The sequence below is a fragment of the Salvelinus alpinus genome, chromosome 15, assembly GCF_045679555.1.
Source record: "Salvelinus alpinus chromosome 15, SLU_Salpinus.1, whole genome shotgun sequence".
NCBI lineage: Eukaryota > Metazoa > Chordata > Actinopteri > Salmoniformes > Salmonidae > Salvelinus > Salvelinus alpinus.
The window spans coordinates 29791501-29811286 of NC_092100.1; the positions used below are offsets into that span (position 1 = coordinate 29791501).

At 42.6% G+C, this 19786-nt stretch overlaps 1 protein-coding gene across 1 annotated transcript in view; it reads left to right on the top strand.

Annotated features, from left to right (window-relative positions):
- The window catches only part of LOC139539888 (partitioning defective 6 homolog alpha-like), a 41041-nt gene extending 22516 nt beyond the window's left edge, over window positions 1–18525 (top strand). The window contains exon 3 of the mRNA XM_071343271.1: window positions 12556–18525. Within this exon, the coding sequence (XP_071199372.1) occupies window positions 12556–13454 (899 nt within the window). The 3' untranslated portion in view covers window positions 13455–18525. The remainder of the gene's footprint in view (window positions 1–12555) is intronic.
- The last annotated feature ends 1261 nt before the right edge of the window (window positions 18526–19786 follow it).

Consider the following 19786-nt stretch of genomic DNA (forward strand, 5'->3'; position numbering starts at 1 on the left):
GGTGGAGGGTTCGACATGGTCTGGGGCTGTGTGTCACAGCATCATCGGACTGAGCTTGTTATCATTGCAGGCCATACTGCTCGTTCTGTGCGTGATTTCCTGCAAGACAGGAATGTCAGTGTTCTGCCATGGCCAGCGAAGAGTCCGGATCTCAATCCCATTGAGCACGTCTGGGACCTGTTGGATCGGAAGGTGAGGGCTAGGGCCATTCCCCCCAGAAATGTCCGGGAACTTGCAGGTGCCTTGGTGGAAGAGTGGAGTAACATCTCACAGCAAGAACTGGCAAATCTGGTGCAGGAGGAAATGCAGTGCAGTACTTAATGCAGCTGGTGGCCACACCAGATACTGACTGTTACTTTTGATTTTGACCCCCTCCCTTTGTTCAGGGACACATTATTCAATTTCTGTTAGTCACATGTCTGTGGAACTTGTTCAGTTTATGTCTCAGTTGTTGAATATTGTTATGGGTCAGAAGTTTACGTGCACTAAGTTGACTGTGCCTTTAAACAGCTTGGAAAATTCCATAAAATGATGTCATGGCTTTATAAGCTTCTGATAGGCTAATTGACATAATTTGAGTCAATTGGAGGTATACCTGTGGATGCATTTCAAGGCCTACCTTCAAACTCAGTGCTTCTTTGCTTGACATCATGGGAAAATCAAAAGAAATCAGCCAAGACCTCAGAAAACTAATTGTAGACCTCCACAAGTCTGATTCATCCTTGGGAGCAATTATCAAACGCCTGAAGGTACCACGTTCATCTGTACGAACAATAGTATGCAAGTATAAACACCATGGGACCACGCAGCTGTCATACCGCTCAGGAAGGAGACGCGTTCTGTCTCCTAGAGATGACCAATCGTAGACCAATAAGAAGGCCAACAACAGGAAGCAGAGGTTATTACTTTTGTGTGTGTGTGTGTGTGTGCGCGCGCGCAGTGGTGTAATGTGGCCTCCCGAGTGGCGGAGCGGTCTAAGGCACTGCATCTCGGTGCTAGAGGCGTCACTACAGACCCTGGTTCGATTCCAGGCTGTATCACAACAAGCCTTGATTGGGAGTCCCAAAGGGCGGCGCACAATTGGCACCAGCGTCGTTAGGGTTTGGCCAGGGTAGGCCGTCATTGTAAATTAGAATTTGTTCTTAGCTGACTTGCCTAGTTAAATAAAGGTTAAATAAAAATACAAAATGTGTAGGGGAACGGGTTTGTCGAGGTACGGTGATTGAGGTAATATGTAGGTGGGGTTAAGTGACTATGCATAGATAATAAACAGAGAGTAGCAGCAGCGTATGTGAAGAGTGTAAAAGGAATGTGAATGTGTGTGTGCAGTGGTGTACTTAAGTAAAAAGTACTTTTTGGGGTTATCTGTACTTTACTATGGATACCTTTCACAACTTTTACTTTTACTTCACTACATTCCTAAATAATGTACTTTTTACTACATACATTTTGCCTGACACCCAAAAATGCTCATTACATTTTGAATGCTTAGCAGGACAGGAATTTGGTCTAATTCACGCAATTTATCAAGAGGACATCCCTGGTCAACTGCCTCTAATCTGTCAGAATCACTAAACACATGCTTTGTTTTGTAAATTATGCCCCTGGATATCCGTAAATCAAAAGACAAAAATGGTGTCATCTGGTTTGCTTAATATAAGGAATTTGATTTTTTTCTATACTGAAGTATATTTAAAACCAAATACTTTTATACTTTTACTCAAGTAGTGTTTTACTGGGTGACTGTGTGTGTGTGTGTGCGGGGTCAGTATATACTGTATGTGTCTAGTGCCTTGCGGTCGGAGGAGAGAGCAGTTGCCGTACCAAGCATTGATGCAACCAGTCAGGATACTCTCAATGGTGCAGCTGTTTTTGAGGATCTGAGGTCCCATGCCAAATATATTCCTGAGGAGGAATAGGCGTTGTCATGCCCTCTTCATGACTGTGATGGTGTGTTTGGACCATGATAGGTCCTTAGTGATGTGGACACCAAGGAACTTGAAGCTGTCGACCCGCTCCACTACAGCCCCGTCGATGTGAACGGGGGCGTGCTCGGCCCTCCTTTTCCTGTAGTCCACGATCAGCTCCTTTATCTTGCTCACGTTGAGGGAGGGTTGTTTATGGCAGAGCAGAGAGACAGATGTTCACTCTATACTTGCTCACATTGTATATAGACTTATTTTTTTTCACTGTATCATTGACTATATGTTTGTTTTACTCCATGTGTAACTATGTGTTGTTGTATGTGTCGAACTGCTTTGCTTTATCTTGGCCAGGTCGCAATTGTAAATGAGAACGTGTTCTCAATTTGCCTACCTGGTTAAATAAAGGTTAAATAAAAAAAAAATAAAAAAAAATACTCATCGATACTTAATACACACACCTCTCTGTGGAGACCAACAGTGAGTTCTCTCGGGACCCCCTCCAAGGTTAGCATGAATGGCAGCATAGACGGACCTGTAACGATTCTCATCCTCTTCGTCTGAGGAGTATGAAGGATCGGACCAAAATGCAGCGTGGTAAGTGTTCGTCATATTTTAATAATAAACTGAACACTACAAAATACAAAAATAACAAAGTGAATGATGACGAAAACCGAAACAGTCCTGAATGGTGACACAAAAACAGGACACAACCACCCACAACCAAAATGGGGAAAACAGGCTACCTAAATATGATTCTCAATGAGAACCATATCAGGCCAGACATAGAAATACAACAACATAGAAAACAGAACATAGACTACCCACCCCAACTCACGCCCTGACCAACCTAACACAAAGATATAAAAATAAACTAAGGTCAGAACGTGACAGGACCTGTCACTATAGACTATACATGGGCAGGAGGCAAATTGATGGTAAAAGCTATCTGTCCCTCCCTCCCTTCCTCCCTCTGTATCTCATACCCATTCCTCCTTGTCTTCTGTTTGTGAGTCTGAGAGGGGCTTGGGGAAGTGGGTAAATCAGCATGTCTGATGGATCCAGTGGGAGAGAGGCCTGAGAGGCTCTATGCCTGTAGGCTGCAGACAACTGGCTCTGTTATAGTTATTTTCAATTCTGGTAGAGTCATGAATACTATACTGAACAAAAATATAAACGCAACACATCAAGTGTTGGTCACATATTTCATGAGATGTAATAAAATATTCCAGAAATTGTCCATACACAGAAACGGCTTATTTCTCTCAAATGTTGTGTACACATTTTGTCTATATCCCTGTTAGTAAGCATTTCTCCTTTGCCAAGATAATCCATCCACCTGACAGGTGTGGCATATCAAGAAGCTGATTAAACGGCATGACCATTACACAGGTGCACCTTGTGCTGGGAACAATAAAAGGCCACTCTAAAATGTGCACTTTTGTCACTAAACACAATCCCACAGATGTCTCAAGTTTTGAGGGAGCGTACAATTGGCATGCTGACTGCAGGAATGTCCACCAGAGCTGTTGCTAGAGAATTGAATGTTAATTTCTCTACCTCCAACATAATTTTTGAGAATTTGGCAGTACGTCCAACTGGCCTCACAACCGCAGAACACGTGTAACCACGCCAGCCCAGGACCTTCACATCCGGCTTCTTCACCTGTGGGATCGTCTGAGACCAGCTTTCCAGACAGCTGATGGAAACTGTGGGTTTGCACAACCAAAGAATTTCTGCACAAACTGTCAGAAACCGTCTCAGGGAAGCTCATCTGCATGTGCTTGCCATCCTCACCAGGGTCTTGACCTGACACGCTGGAGAAGTGTGCAATTCACGGCTGAATCCCAGTTTCAACTGTACCGGGCACATGGCAGACAGCTTGCATGGCGTTGTGTGGGCGAACTGTTTGCTGATGTCAACGTTGTGAACAGAGTGCTCCATGGTGGCAGTGGGGTAGTATGGGCAGGCATAAGCTACGGGAAAAAAACACAATTAAATTTTATCTTTGGCAATTTGAATGCACTGTGACGAGAGATCCTGAGGACCATTGTCGTGCCATTCGTCCGCCACCATCACCTCATGTTTCAGAATGATAATGCACGGCCCCATGTCACAAGGATCTGTACACAATTCCTGGAAGCTGAAAATGTCCCAGTTCTTCCATGGCCTGCATACTCCCCAGACATGTCACCCATTGAGATTGTTTGGGATGCTCCTGATCGGAGAAACTGGGGTGTTACAGTTTCCGCCAATATCCAGCAACTTCGCACAGCCATTGGAGTGGGACAACATTGCACAGGCCACAATTAACAGCCTGATAAACTCTATGCAAAGGAGATGTGTTGTGCTGCATGAGACAAGTGGTGGTACACTAGATACTGATTGGTTTTCTGATCCACGGCCCTATCTTTAAAAAAAATAAAGGTATCTGTGACCAACAGATGCATATCTGTATTCCAAGTCATGCGAAATCCATAGATTAGCCTAATTTATTTATTTAAATTAACTGATTTCCGTATATGAACTGTAACTCAGTAAAATCTTTGAAATTGTTGCGTTTATATTTTTGTTCATTGTAAAAGCCCATCCCTCCACTGCTGACTTCATTTCAATGTCCTCTCCTGAGGCCCAGTGCTGCTGACCCCTCCCACCTCAGCCTTTCTTCCCAGTGTTTCAATCCAATGACTGCCTAGCTTTGCATCAGTATCTCACCTTATGATACCAGCATTGTTACAAATCATCATTGTATTAAACTCAACATGCTCAAGGTTATGTAAGATGTCAGCAGTGATTCAGAACTGAGTTGACCTACTAATGCTGGTTATTCATTTCATTAACAGGTATTTACTGGCTCTTGTTCTGCAGTAACGTAATGTAGTGTATAACATGAGTCAGGTGATTCATGCGGTAGCCTACAGAGATCACATGATATGGAGAGGAGGGTAGTTGATTGATTTTCATCTAGTGAGGGAAGCATATTTGGTATTCGTCATCTGTTCTTTATGGATACCAGAGCAGTGTATTCTAGAATGTGTTGGAGACTCCCACAACCCCTCACCAGAGGGCGGAGACAGGGCAGGGGAGAGGACAACTTTATAGATGTTCCAGTCTGTCTGTGTGCAATACAGGCTCTGCATACAGGCATACCTAGAAATGTGTACATGTTTGTGTGTGTGTTATTTATATTGTACCGGGTGAAGGGATGGTTTCAATGGATCCTTCTTATATCAGCACTAATGCACACACCACACACACACACACACACACACACACACACACACACACACACACACACACACACACACACACACACACACACACACACACACACACACACACAAGGGAGACAGTATCTCTGTAGCTAGCCACTCTGCACATTAGCCTCTGATCTCACTCACCGTTAAACCACATTATAGCCCAGTTGGTCAATAATACTGCTCGGAACAGTGTAGACGTGCTCATAGACCACACAGATCCCTGGGCGTGCAATGCTTACATTGTGTACAAATACAATCACAGAGACACAAGGGAAAGAAGAACCGAGTGGGAAAGAGAAGCAGAGATTGATAATAAGAAAAAGGGGGAAATGGATTTAGTAGGGAAGTGAGTCTAGCTCCAGCTGTTTTTATGTCCAGGGTTATCTCTAGTAGCATTTCAGACGTTTCCCTCTTTTCTCTATAGACAAGGTCATGCCCTCAATAACCTACTCCGTTAACCTGCACGTCTCTGTGTGTTAGCCGTTCTGTCCAGACTCTTTAACAGACCATTGTAATGAACTCTGGCATTCTCTCTGTGGGGATGATGTGGACAGGAAGCATCATTCAGAAGGTACTGCAGTTCTCCCTGAACTGCTGACTTTTTTATTTATTTTTATTGACAGCTAGATCGTTGAGCAGACCCAACCCCCCTGGTCTGTAACCTCGGCCCCCAGCCTACCCCTCCTCCTGGGTGCCTGGCTGTCACGCCAGTCTGGCTGGTTCATTTCCAGTCCTCCCCCCATGTGTTCTCCGGATGGGCTCTCCCTCCCGCCCGCCTCCTCCAACCCCTGAGTGGGTTTAATAACAGAGGCTGCTTTGCTCTTTGTGGGGGTCCAGACAATAAGCCTAATGGCGGTGACAGGGAGGGAAGCAGGGCAGGCTACAGCTCTGTGTGGAGCACTCACAAACAGACAGACACACACAAACAGACAGACACACACAAACAGACAGACACACACAAACAGACAGACACACACAAACAGACAGACACACACAAACAGACAGACAGACTCACAAACAGACAGACAGACACACACACACAAACAGACACACACACACAAACAGACAGACACTCACAAACAGACAGACACTCACAAACAGACAATCACTCACAAACAGACAGACACTCACACACAAACAGACAGACACTCGCAAACAGACATACACTCGCAAACAGACAGACACTCGCAAACAGACAGACAGACACACACAAACAGACAGACACACACAGACAGACACTCGCAAACAGACAGACACTCGCAAACAGACAGACAGACACACACAAACAGACAGACACACACAGACAGACAGACAGACAGACAGACAGACAGACAGACAGACAGACAGACAGACAGACAGACACAAACAGACAGACACTCGCAAACAGACAGACACCCGCAAACAGACAGACACTCGCAAACAGACAGACACTCGCAAACAGACAGACACTCGCAGACAGACAGACACTCGCAGACAGACAGACACTCGCAAACAGACAGACACTCGAAAACAGACAGACAGACACTCGCAAACAGACAGACAGACACTCGCAAACAGACAGACAGACACTAGCAAACAGACAGACAGACACTAGCAAACAGACAGACAGACACAAACAGACAGACACTCAAACATATATGTTATGAACTCAAACAAACAAAGAAATGTCAACTGTACCACACACATGCTTTTCATAACTGGAAATGCATATAGTATAGGAACATATAAATATCTATTTCATACAGTGAATGCAGTGGGTTTTCGGTCTACTCTCCGTGTTGGAAGAGATGTTCTGTTGGTGAGCAGATGATTGTTTTCCCTTCATAGTGTTGAGGTCAGGGATCACCACTAGTCTGGCCAGACAGTCACCCACCCATTATGTCTCATGCCCTCTAGTTGAGCCTGGATATACATCAAATCTCCCTTTTATCCCACCATACAACAGCCTGTGGCTTTGGTCAAATCTGTTTGTTGTCATCCATAAAACCTCTTTGCAGTGACTAGCCTATAGCTCAGTGTGTTAGGGTTAAGTGCCTTGTTGAAGGGCACATCGGCAGTTTTTTCACCTAGTCAGCTCAGGGATTCAAACCAGTAACCCTTTGTTTACTGGCCCAACGCCCTTAACTGCTAGGCTAGCAGCCACCGTGTTGAATTTGACTTTATAATGGTATTAAGAGGATCATATGCACTTATGATATATAGTGGTCGTACACTGATCTCCCAAAGGTATAACCAAACAGGCAGTAAAATCATAACGCCAGAGTGGGAAAAGCTCTCTTTTCTTTCTCCATGGTCTCACTGAGGTGTTGATGACTTCCTGTTTTTCACCCTCTCAGCAGACAGTGCTCCTCATAACCACATCAAATTGTATTTTTCACAAAGTTGAATACAACTTTACTGTGAAATATTTTCTTACGAGCCCTTCCCAACGATGCAGAGTTAAATAGTTTTAATGGTAGCACGAGGAATAAAATACACAAGAATTAAGCTATATACAGGGAGTACCAGTACCAGATCATTGTGAAGGGGTACGAGGTATTTGAGGTAGATATGTACATAAAGGCAGGGTAAAGTTAGGCATCAGAATAGATGATGATGATAATAATAATGATGATAATGAAGAACAAAGTAGCAGCAGTATGTGAAAGTGTGTGTGTTGTTGGTATGTGTGTTGTTGAAAAATAGAGAGAATGAACAAATGTGAATGATGATGAAGGCCAGGGATGAAGATATGTCTAGCGACTTGCTGGGGCCGAGGCCCAGCATGATGACTCAATCACGATTTATGACATTGTTTGGATGGCTGACCATCTGTGGGCTATCACAGAGGTCAAACACACCTCATCTGTGGCTTTGTCCGGGGCGGGACGTTCCCACAGAACGTAAAGAGTTACGAATTTTGATATGTTTTATTGTACTGCTCTGGATTCCTTTTTTACAGGGAAATGGTGTTATTCTGTTATTCAGTTCAAAGAGGAGCGACACAGGGTGGCTCCTATCATACAGTTTTGAGGTGTGGTGATAAGATTCAAGAATGCGTGAGAAGTTATATGCCTTTTGTGTTAATGTGTTGTGCCATGCAAAGTGATGTAAATTAGACGATGGGAGATACTGGGATTTGGCACTATTGGAAGATTTTTTTTCATTGAACCTTTATTTTAAAAGGGAAGACATTGAGACTTAGGTGTCTTTTCCAAATGCGCCCTGTATAATACAATATAAATATGCATATTATACACAAAATATATATATATATACACACAGTTGAAGTCGGAAGTTTACATACACCTTAGCCAAATACATTTAAACTCAGTTTTTCACAATTCCTGACATTTAATCAGAGTAAAAATTCCCTGTCTTAGGTCAGTTAGGATCACCACTTTTATTTAAAAAATGTGAAATGTCAGAATAATAGTAGAGAGAATTATTTATTTCAGCTTTTATTTATTTCATCACATTCCCAGTGGGTCAGAAGTTTACAAACACTCAATTAGTATTTGGTAGCATTGCCTTTAAAATAGTTTAACTTGGGTCAAGCGTTTCGGTTAGCCTTCCACAAGCTTCCCACAATAAGTTGGGTGATTTTTGGCCCATTCCTCCTTACAGAGCTGGTGTAACTGAGTCAGGTTTGTAGGCCTCCTTGCTCGCACATGCTTTTTAAGTTCTGCCCACAAATTGTCTATAGGATTGAGGTCAGGGCTTTGTGATGGCCACTCCAATACCTTGACTTCGTTGTCCTACTTTGGAAGTATGCTTGGGGTCATTGTCTATTTGGAAGACCCATTTGCGACCAAGCTTTAACTTCCTGACTGATGACTTGAGATGTTGCTTTAATGTAACCACCTAATTTTCTTTCCTCATGATGCCATCTATTTTGTGAAGTGCACCAGCCCCTCCTTCAGCAAAGCACCCACACAACATGATCCTGCCACCTCCGTGCTTCACGGTTGGGATGGTGTTCTTCGGCTTGCAAGCCTCCCCCTTTTTCCTCCAAACATAACGATGGTCATTATGGCCAAACAGTTCTATTTTTGTTTCATCAGACCAGAGGACATTTCTCCAAAAAGTACGATCTTTGTCCCCATGTGCAGTTGCAAACCGTAGTCTGGCTTTTTTATGGCGGTTTTGGAGCAGTGGCTTCTTCCTTGCTGAGCGGCCTTTCAGGTTATGTCGATATAGGACTTGTTTTACTTTTCGCACCAAAGTACGTTCATCTCAAGGAGACAGAACGCATCTCCTTCCTGAGCGGTATGCCAGCTGCGTGGTCCCATGGTGTTTATACTTGCGTACTATTGTTTGTACAGATGAACGTGGTACCTTCATGCATTTGGAAATTGCTCCCAAAGATGAATCAGACTTGTGGAGGTCTTCAATTTATTTTCTGAGGTCTTGGCTGATTTCTTTTGATTTTCCCATGATGTCAAGCAAAGAGGCGCTGAGTTTGAAGGTAGGCTTTGAAATACATCCACAGGTACACCTCCAATTGACTCAAATTATGTCAATTAGCCTATCAGAAGCTTTTAAAGCCATGACATCATTTTCTGGAATTTTCCAAGCTGTTTAAAGGCACAGTCAACTTAGTGTATGTAAACTTCTGATCCACTGGAATTGTGATACAGTGAATTATAAGTGAAATAATCTGTCTGTAAACAATTGTTAGAAAACTGACTTGTGTCATGCACAAAGTAGATATCCTAACCGACTGGCCAAAACGATAGTTTGTTGTTAACAAGAAATTTGTGGAGTGGTTGAAAATTAGTTTTAATGACTCCAACCTAAGTGTATGTAAACTTCTGACTTCAACTGTGTGTGTATATATATATATATATATAGAGTGCTATTTTCCCCCTTTCTGATTTTTGCATATTTTTATAGTGAGTGTTATCAGATCTTCAACCAAAATCTAATATTAGATAAAGGGAACCTGCGTTTAAAAATAACAAAAAAAATGAATACCTACTTTATTTATTTAAGTTATGCAACACCCAATTCCTCTTTGTGAAAAAGTAATTGCCCCCTTACACTCAATAACTGGTTTTGCCACCTTTAGCTGAAATGACTGCAACCAAATACTTCCTGTAGTTGTAGATCAGTCTCTCACATCACTTTGGAGGAATTTTGGTCCACTCTTGCATGCAGAACTGCTTTAACTCAGCGACAGTGGTGGGTTTTCAAACAGGAACTGCTCGTTTCACTTCCTGACACAAAATCTCAATTGGGATTAGGTCTGGACTTTGACTAGGCTATTACAAAACTTCAAAATTGTTGCTTTTTAGCTATTTTTATGTAGACTTGTTTGTGTGGTTTAGATTGTCTTGCTGCATGACCCAGCAGCGTTAAGTATGTAATTGTTGTGTTATTTGCATTACTGGGCATCTCAAGGCTGGGTTTCCCTTTGTGATCCATTATCGTCTGCAAGCCCTGCAACAGCCGACGAATGTCAGAGGCGGTGTAATAGGATACCACCTTCCTCCTATATTGTCAATTTTGCATGTTTGATGTCTCGTCGGAGGTCCTAGCGAGCTTTTTTGTATGTTTCCATGTCCGTGTCCCGTTCTTTGTAAGCGGTAGCTCTAGCCTTTAGCCCAGTGAGGATATTCCCTATTATCCATGGTTTTTGGTTTGGATAAGTTCGTATTTGGCAGCAGCTACTCTTCCTGGGTTCCAGGAAAATGAAAGCAGTTATACAATTTTAAAAACATTACAATACATTCACAACAGATTTCACAACACATTAAGTGTGTGCCCTCAGGCCCCTACTCTACTACCACATATCTACAACACATATAGTATAGCCACTGTGGGGGGGACGTTGTCTATGCACTTATTGATGAAGCCTGTGACTGATGTGGTAAACTCATCAATGCTATCGGATGAATCCCGGAACATGTCTCAGTCTGTACTAGCTTCATCGGACAACTTCCGTATTGAGCGCTCCACTGGTACTTCCTGTTTTGAGATTTTGTTTGTTAACAGGAAGCAGGAAAATAAAGTCATAGTCTGATTTGCCTAAGGGAGGGTGAGGGAGGGCCTTGTGTGCGTTTCTGTGGGATGAATAAAAGTGGTCTAGAGTTATCAGGGCCCCTAGTGGCGCAGGAGACGTGTTGGTAGAACTGAGGTAGAACGGTTTGAAGTCTCCCCGCGTTAGTCTCCGCCCACCAGAGCCACATCTAAACCTCTCCTACATATCTCTCTGTCTCTCTCTGAGGAACAGGTTCACATAGCTCGCCCTTCTCCGCAGTTTAAAAATAACTTAAAATATTCTCTCTTCCGCAGCGAGCATGGCTTGTCATTAGACCTGAGCCCTGAGTGGTTCCTCCCCATGCTGCTACCTGCCTGCTAGCACTAAAAACATGACTTTCTATATGTCGCCAGAGGATGAGTCAGGTGTGTGTGATGATGGATCTAGGCTGCCTGGTCTATTTCATCTTAACAGTGGGTACTGAAGATGTGATTCATCTGCCTGCTATGTAGTCTGATTCTGTTTCACAACCTCTGACCCCTCAGTAGGGGCTGAGAGAGAGTTATGGAAATCCTCACTGTGTCCTTACACCTAGCCCAGCAGCCCTGCTCCATCTCTCGATCTCTCAGACTCAGTCTGTCTCCGTCTGTCTATGGGGCAGGTTCTGAAATACTGTTCTCCTGTTGCCAGCAACCTCTGCTCTCAAACAGCACAGGAAAGATGTGAGAGAGAGACAGACAGGGAGATGTAGATAGAGGTGGAGTGGAGAGTAGGGAGTGGAAAAGGAGAAGTGGGATAGAGGGCATTGGGAACCGTAACTATGAAAACAGTGTGGAATAGAGACTCAATGTTTTTGGAAATCCTACACTCAGCTCAGATTGTTGACATCATAGAAATTAGTATATAACTTCATAGGATCTCTATGGTTGACATAATATTTGATCTTAACGAATCTCTCGCAGAAAAGCCAAAAGAAACATACAGCAGGATCAAATGAGACCACTGCATTCTATATCAATATGTGTATTTATATAGTAGGGAAATTAAACTTCCTTCTTGAGAGTTGAAAGGTGAGCTTTTTCCTGCTCTGAGAGTTTGAGATTGACGGTTTACACACGGAAAGACAGACGGACGGACGGAGGCATTGGAAAAGATTAGAGTAGATTTAACCTGTGCTATGTCTCTCCACCTTTCACACTCTAAACTAACTCCATTTAATCCATGTCTTACCTTCAGGTTAGCTGTTGACACCAGAAGGTGACATGATGACAGGATGTGATGCCTTTTTATTTTAACGGCAGAACATATTTCGCTGTATTTTATTATCCATGTTTGGAATGAACTGAGACCCTGGTGCTGCCTTGTCATTGTACAGTATGTGTATTTCTGACATGGCTTCTCTGTCCTGTAGATGTGGATGAGCCTGTGGTCTTTGCCACCACCTCCCTGCAGAGGAGGAAAAAGGGTCTGGCAGGGTTGCTCCCGGCACAGCAGAAGACCAAACCAGGCCTGATGATTGGCCATCCCCAGGACTTCCGCCAGATCTCCTCCATCATCGATGTCGACATCCTGCCCGAGACACACCGGCGCGTCCGCCTGCACAAGCACGGTACCCACAAGCCCCTGGGTTTCTATATCCGGGACGGGGTGAGCGTGCGGGTCACGCCTCAGGGAGTGGAGAAGGTGCCTGGTGTCTTTATCTCCCGGCTGGTGCGTGGAGGCCTGGCTGAGAGCACAGGCCTGCTGGGGGTCAACGATGAGATCCTGGAGGTCAACGGCATTGACGTGGACGGCAAGTCTCTGGACCAGGTGACAGACATGATGGTGGCCAACAGCCACAACCTGATCGTGACGGTGAAGCCAGCCAACCAGCGCAATAACGTGGTTCTCCGAGGAACCAAGGTCTCGGTAGGGGGGAACAGCTCCTCTGGATCCGTAGGCTCCGCATTCTCCCATGACTTGGCCCCCAGCCCCGCCTCTCAAGGTGTCAGTCACTATAGCAACAGTAACAGTGTGGCGGAGGGCGACAGCGACGAGGATGGAGACCTTATCATTGAGAGTGACATCCTGCCATACCTGCCCCACCACTGTGTGTCCAATGGTAATGGCAGCCACAGGGCGTTTCCATTATCCTCGTCACTGGGGCAACGGCCCCTCCCCCAGAGCATTTTCCTGCCCAGCAGCGGCTCTCTGTCAGACAGCAAGGCCTCTCTGAGCTCCCTGACCACCCCTACACACAACGGCAGCCCCACCAAGACCAGCAGCAGCCAGGAGAGCATGAGAGAGGATGGGAACATCATCACAATGTAAAACCTTGTCATAGTACTCATTTTACTAATGTGTTTAGGAGACATCAACAAGAGAAGACAAAACATGCACAATTGGTCTCATGAGAAAAACAAGACAAATGACGAACGTTAGCTGACCACAAAACAACAATTTTAGTTGTTACCTCACTACAGAAAACAACTCACAACAATGATTTAGGCAATGATGATGGCTTTGCCTTAAAAGTATCCGATGTGTATTGCATGCAACTAGACGCTGCGGAACTAGCAGCCATCATGTAAGGAACTCAGTGGACAGCGTGGTGTCAACCCTGAGAGCCTACTTACTACAACACACATGATAATGGCTGTCACCATACTGGAAGTGCCTTATGGCTTTCCGCTCAAATCGCCTTATATTTCTCACTTTTATTTGACTTTCTAACAGGACCACCTCTCTCTTCAATTCTAGACAGTGTCATTGGGTGTCATTGAAAAGGTGAATACTGGCAGGAGGAGAAGCAGACAACACTTCACACTCTATCTCACTGTGAGAGTCTGTCTGTGAGGGACATGTGATCTATGTGGACACAGTGTTAGAGACAACATGGTATTAGTCTACTTGATCCTGCATTCTGCAATGCTTCAATGTCCATACAGTGTGTTCTCTTCTGTGACTGTGACAATCACTGCCGGTTGTTAGCCTGCTTAGCTAACATACAATAGCTTTTATTCTTTTGTCCAGAAATCATGAAGTGGGTTCACATACAGCACATCTCTAAACATACATGACCTGTTCCCTCTTCTCAGTTACCACAAAGATGCCATGGCATTACTGTACACACAACACAACAAAGTCAAGTGAGGCTTTTACAATATGTGTGCTTGGATTCAAGGGCCTCCTCTGACCTCCACAGGACAGAACAGGACAGGACGGGACTAAACATTTTATTCAGCCCTTGAACATCCTTACTCCCATTTATGGCATATCATAACCTTCTATAGAAAAATATGTAACACTACTGTTGATCATCATGGTGTTAGTATAGGAAATAGGAGTGATATATGCTCCTCTGTCTCCCCTATGTCGATGTACATCATATTTATTTTACTTTTACATGCAGTAGTGACAAACGAAGCCTACGTTTAACTACGTTTACACATTGACGTGGGGAATGGGGATGCGTCATAGCAGTATATCTATCCAATTGATTCTGTCTCGGAACCATCTTCAAGAGAACACCACCTTTTTATCGTAACATGGGCAGTTTTCTCCTTTAATGTACTCCACAGCCACCAAACATGTTCTTCATCTAAAACATAGTCAGATGGTTTGACTTCATATTCGTATAAGTCAGTGGTTGACTGGAGTTACAGAGGTCCCAGGATGAAACATTAGACCCAGGAGAATTTCCCTGGCAGACTTGCTGTCTTGCTTTTAAAGAAGCCAATTCCATTTTGCTTCAGGACAAGGTTTCTCTCCCCTGAAAATTTGACAGAGTAAACACAACAGAAATAACATGGAGTGCTGTTGCTCCAGAAGGTCACCACCTCTCATAGACCCAGCTGTCTACAGGCCCACTTGTGACTGCCATGTTGTGTAAAATAAGGAAATTCCTTTCATGTTTAAAAAGCCTACAACTCTGCACATTGGGACCTTGTTCATACACTTTACTCCATTCTTGATATCTAAACCTGAGGGGCACATGGCGAGGGAAGGAGGAGAGATTTCCTCTTCATTTGAAGGCCAAGGGTATCATCTTGCAGTGAGAGCTGTGAGGCAGACAGTCTCAAAACTCTTATTGTTGTTGCTTCTTACCCTCACTGCACCCGAACACAAGGGCCCTCTGACTCTCTGTTAGTACTGGACTGGAGGGAGCGCTGCCGGCCCTCACAGCTAGCAATGCCCAAGACCTCCAGGCTGGTTGGTGGGCTGTGTCTGGAGTGATCCATAGAGACAGAAAGAGCATCAGATGACCTACCACAACAGAGGGATAATATTGTGTTTTACATGGGCATGATGTATCTGTAGGTCATCTCTTTCACACTGGAACCAGCTGGAATAACACATAAATTCAATAACTCTCCATCTTAATGTTGACTTAGATTATTGAATTGACCAATTGAATTGACCAATAAGAACAAAACCAGCAGAGCATGAGGACCTCCTGTGGCCTGGTCGTTATAGTTTTACTAGAGCTGCAGTTGTATGGGTCACTGGCACTGCTGCACCAGGTGGCAGCCAGGTAGCATGATACATTCATTAACCTGAGAATTAAGTTGCTCACTTTAATATGGGGAGGGGCAATTATTTATTCAAAGAGGAAAGAGGCCATCATAAGATCACAGGTGTCAAACTCATTCCACGGAGGGCCGAGTGTCTGCGAGTTTTTCACTCCTCTCTTGTACTTAGTTGATGAATTAAGGTCACTAATTAGTAAGGAATTCCTTACACCTGGTTGTCTAGGGCTTAATTTAAAGGAAAACACAAAAACCTTCAGACACTAGGCCCTCCATGGAATGAGTTTGACACCCCTGTTGTAGAACATACAGCAGAATCACCTGTCTTCACAGATACAGTATATTGTCTTTTAATCTACTCATAAAAAACAGAAAAAACAGAAAAGCTACCACATACTGTACTGAATATTTTTTTCATGTATGTAATTATGAAACTATAAATACAAATTAAAAATTATATAAGCAAGGGATTTTTTGATTAACTGGGAGATTTTTTGTAAAATAACATTTTATAAATGTGTAAAATATGGAGAGTATTTTTCTTATTCTTGTACTTTTATTTGTATATGAGAATCCTGGAAAGGACATTTCTATTTCTTTGAGTACTGGGAACCAAACAGAGGAACAAAGTGTTTATATGAATCTGATGGGTCAGGGTGTACAATACTGTGAATGGGGTATAGAGATATGCTGATTATGAAATGACATATTATTATAAAATATTATAAAAAATAATCCGATGTTGTTTTTTTGTGGTCACATAGGGCTAATTCACTCTGAATTCTTTACCTGTAGTCTTGCCCCACCTCTCTCATTCTCTCCCTCTCTCTCTCGTGCTTCTTACAAAGGTGATTTTGTGTCCCTTTATCATAACATTCCAAAGGCTGTTAACCAAATGGAGTCACACTACTACCACTGTCACTACCACCACGACCCCTACCAAAACAAACCCCCAGCAACCCCTCCAGGTTATTAATTATGGAGGATATAACAGTGTCCCTCTCATAGACATTTAATTTCCTGTGACATATTATTTCAGTAATTTCCCATGCTTATTTATTGCTGTTTGAGCTGCAGTTAGCGCTTGCTCACAAGGGCAAAAAGTATACTGCCATCCTTTTGGTTTTGCAATCATTCATGCATCATTCTGGACATTACATTATACATTCAAATCTGAGACACTAAAATGTCCCGACTGAATAATGAATGTCTGTATCTTTGTGTTAAAATGTTTATTCAAGAAGCAATGATACAGTATGTGTCTGTGTCCCTAAGTACTTCCCTATAGCTATTTACTTGAAAGGTTTCATAGCTCTGTGACTGAAATTAGGTGTTCTCATGGTTATTATTACAGTATTGTGAAACTCAATAGAACCTGAAGTCTTGAGTAATACAGGCCACTTCTCTCTGTTCTGGCACCAGTAGAGGTGGTGTAAATAATGATATAGTAATGTCTAATTTCCCCTTTTAAATGAAGGCATTTGTTTTGAGAATAGATCCCCCATGTCAACTCTCATTTCCTTCTTAATAGACCTTGGCATTCTCTCTCTCTCTCTCTCAAATTCAATTTCAATTTAAGGGGCTGTATTGGCATGGGAAACATATGTTTACATTGCCAAAGCAACTGAAATAGATAATAAACAAAAGTGAGATGGAAAAAAATGAACAGTAAACATTACACTCACAAATGTTCCAAAAGAAAAGACATTTCAAATGTCATATTATGCCTATATACAGTGTTGTAATGATGTGCAAATAGTTAAAGCACAAAATAAATAAACATAAATATAGATTGTATTTACAATGGTGTTTGTTCTTCACTGGTTGCCCTTTTCTTGTGGCAACAGGTCACAAATATTGCTGCTGTGATTGCACACTGTAGTATTTCACCCAATAGATATGGGAGTTTGCAAAATTGGATTTGTTTTCAAATGAAATATGAAATATGTGTGTCTAATATGGTTATACATTTGTCAGGAGGTTAGGAAGTACAGCTCCTTTTCCACCTCATTTTGTGGGCGGTGTACACATAGCTTGTTTTCTCTTGAGAGCCATGTCTGCCTAGAGCGGCCTTTCTCAATAGCAAGGCTATGCTCACTGAGTCTACATAGTCAAAGCTTTCCTTAAGTTTGGGTCAGTCACAGTGGTCAGGTATTCTGCCACTGTGTACTCTCTGTTTAGGGCCAAATAGCATTCTAGTTTGCTCTGTTATTTGGTTAAGTCTTTCCAATGTGTCAAGTAATTATCTTTTTGTTTTCTAGTGATTTGGTTGGTCTAATTGTGTTGCTGTCCTGGAGCTCTATGGGGTCTGTTTGTGAACAGAGCCCCAGGACCAGGTTGCTTAGGAGACTCTTCTCCAGGTTCATCTGTCTGTAGGTAATGGCTTTGTTATGGAAGGTTTGGGAATCTCTCTCTCTGTCTTTCTCGGCTACTACGATCTCAGCAAAAATTCGAAATTAAAAAATGTATTGCAGTGAATCAAAAAGGTCCTGATCAATTATTGATAGAAATATTATTTCTATCTTTCCACTGTTGCATTGCATTTATTTATATTTTCATGTTTTTTAGGTAACCTCTAACCCTTTGCACTACTGCCCTCTGCTGTCTGATACAGCAGTGTCATGATGCAAGACCAGAGATATTGTAATCAACAAACTGCATACATTGTGTCGCACAGTGTACACGCAATGATTGAAACACTGAAGAGATACATTTATGGTCCGTGCTATCCGGGATCCTTGGGACATAGCTACCCCATTGACATTTAAAATGGTCCGGGTTAAGGTTAGGTTAAGGGCTTGTAAGCATTTCACTGTAAGGTCTAAAGCTTTTGTATTCGGCGCATGTGACAAATAAAATTTGATTTGATTAGATATTTTTGTTTTTGGTTGTTGGGGCTGCTGCGATTTTCGGTCGGCTAATACAGGACTAATAAAGGCCCAGTACACTACTTTTGTGAAACTTTAACTAAATGTATTTGAGTGTTTACCAGCATTTGTAACCCGAGTCTGATAATTATCTCTACAAAACAGTTAATCTGATAATACTTGTGGAATATAAAAACTATTTTGCAAATGCAACTTTTTGCAACAGTTTTTCTATGTGAAAACTGAAATGGTCTATTCATTCCTTTTCAGTAGATGCTTCTATCCAGAACAACTTACAGTAGTGAGTGCATACATTTTCATACTGGTCCCCCGTGGGAATCGAACCAACAACCCTAGCATTGCAAGCGCCATGCTCTACCAACTGAACTACATCACCACATCACAACAAACCACTTGATGTCTCAATGTACTCAATTACTGTATTGGTCATTGTTTTTCTTCATGGTGATAGAACGGCTACAGGTACAAACCTAGAGGACCAGCCTATGTAAAATACAGTAATGTACATTTACATTAAGTGGTTTGTAAGGATGGTAAATTAATACTGCATAAAAAGTGGTTGTTTTCCATGTCATTTGATCAAGATTTTTATTTTATGTTTTGTGTCTTTGCCCATAACTTTGCATATTTTGATGTAAATGTTTGAGGGCAGGGTTTTGTTCTTTCTGGATTCCATTAGAATGACAATCACAGAGAAAGAGACAGGGCAACAACTCTTACAATTCCAACTATTGAATCCTGCAAGATACTGTTCTTAAGTCTACAACTACCAGAGATGCTGAATTGTTTTGAGGCCATGCTAAAGACTGGTCTGCTAATAGTAGTAAACGCCTAGTGCGCTACTTAATTATTTATTTTTATTCACATTTTTTAAGGGGTGCTGTAGCACCTTCAGCACCCCTACTTCCCACTGCTATGGGTAGGGGTTAAGGTTAGGGTAGGGACATCCCAAGGAGCCAGGATCGCACTGACCATACGTTTGTCTTTCCAACTATTCAGCCAAGTTTATCGCACATGCTGCTACATCAGCCTGGCCTTTCCCGCCTTTAGGTTTCCGTGTTTACTCTCATAATTTGATCACATTTTGTCATTCTCTGACTACTTACTGGCTGAAAATCGAGAAAATCGATCAAAACAAAAGCAAGCTAACCTAAATATGGCACCAAATAATCAGACATTTAGAAACTACTCAGTTCCTAGAGGTATTTAAAAAAGTACTTTCGAGGTGAGTGAATTTGCTATGATA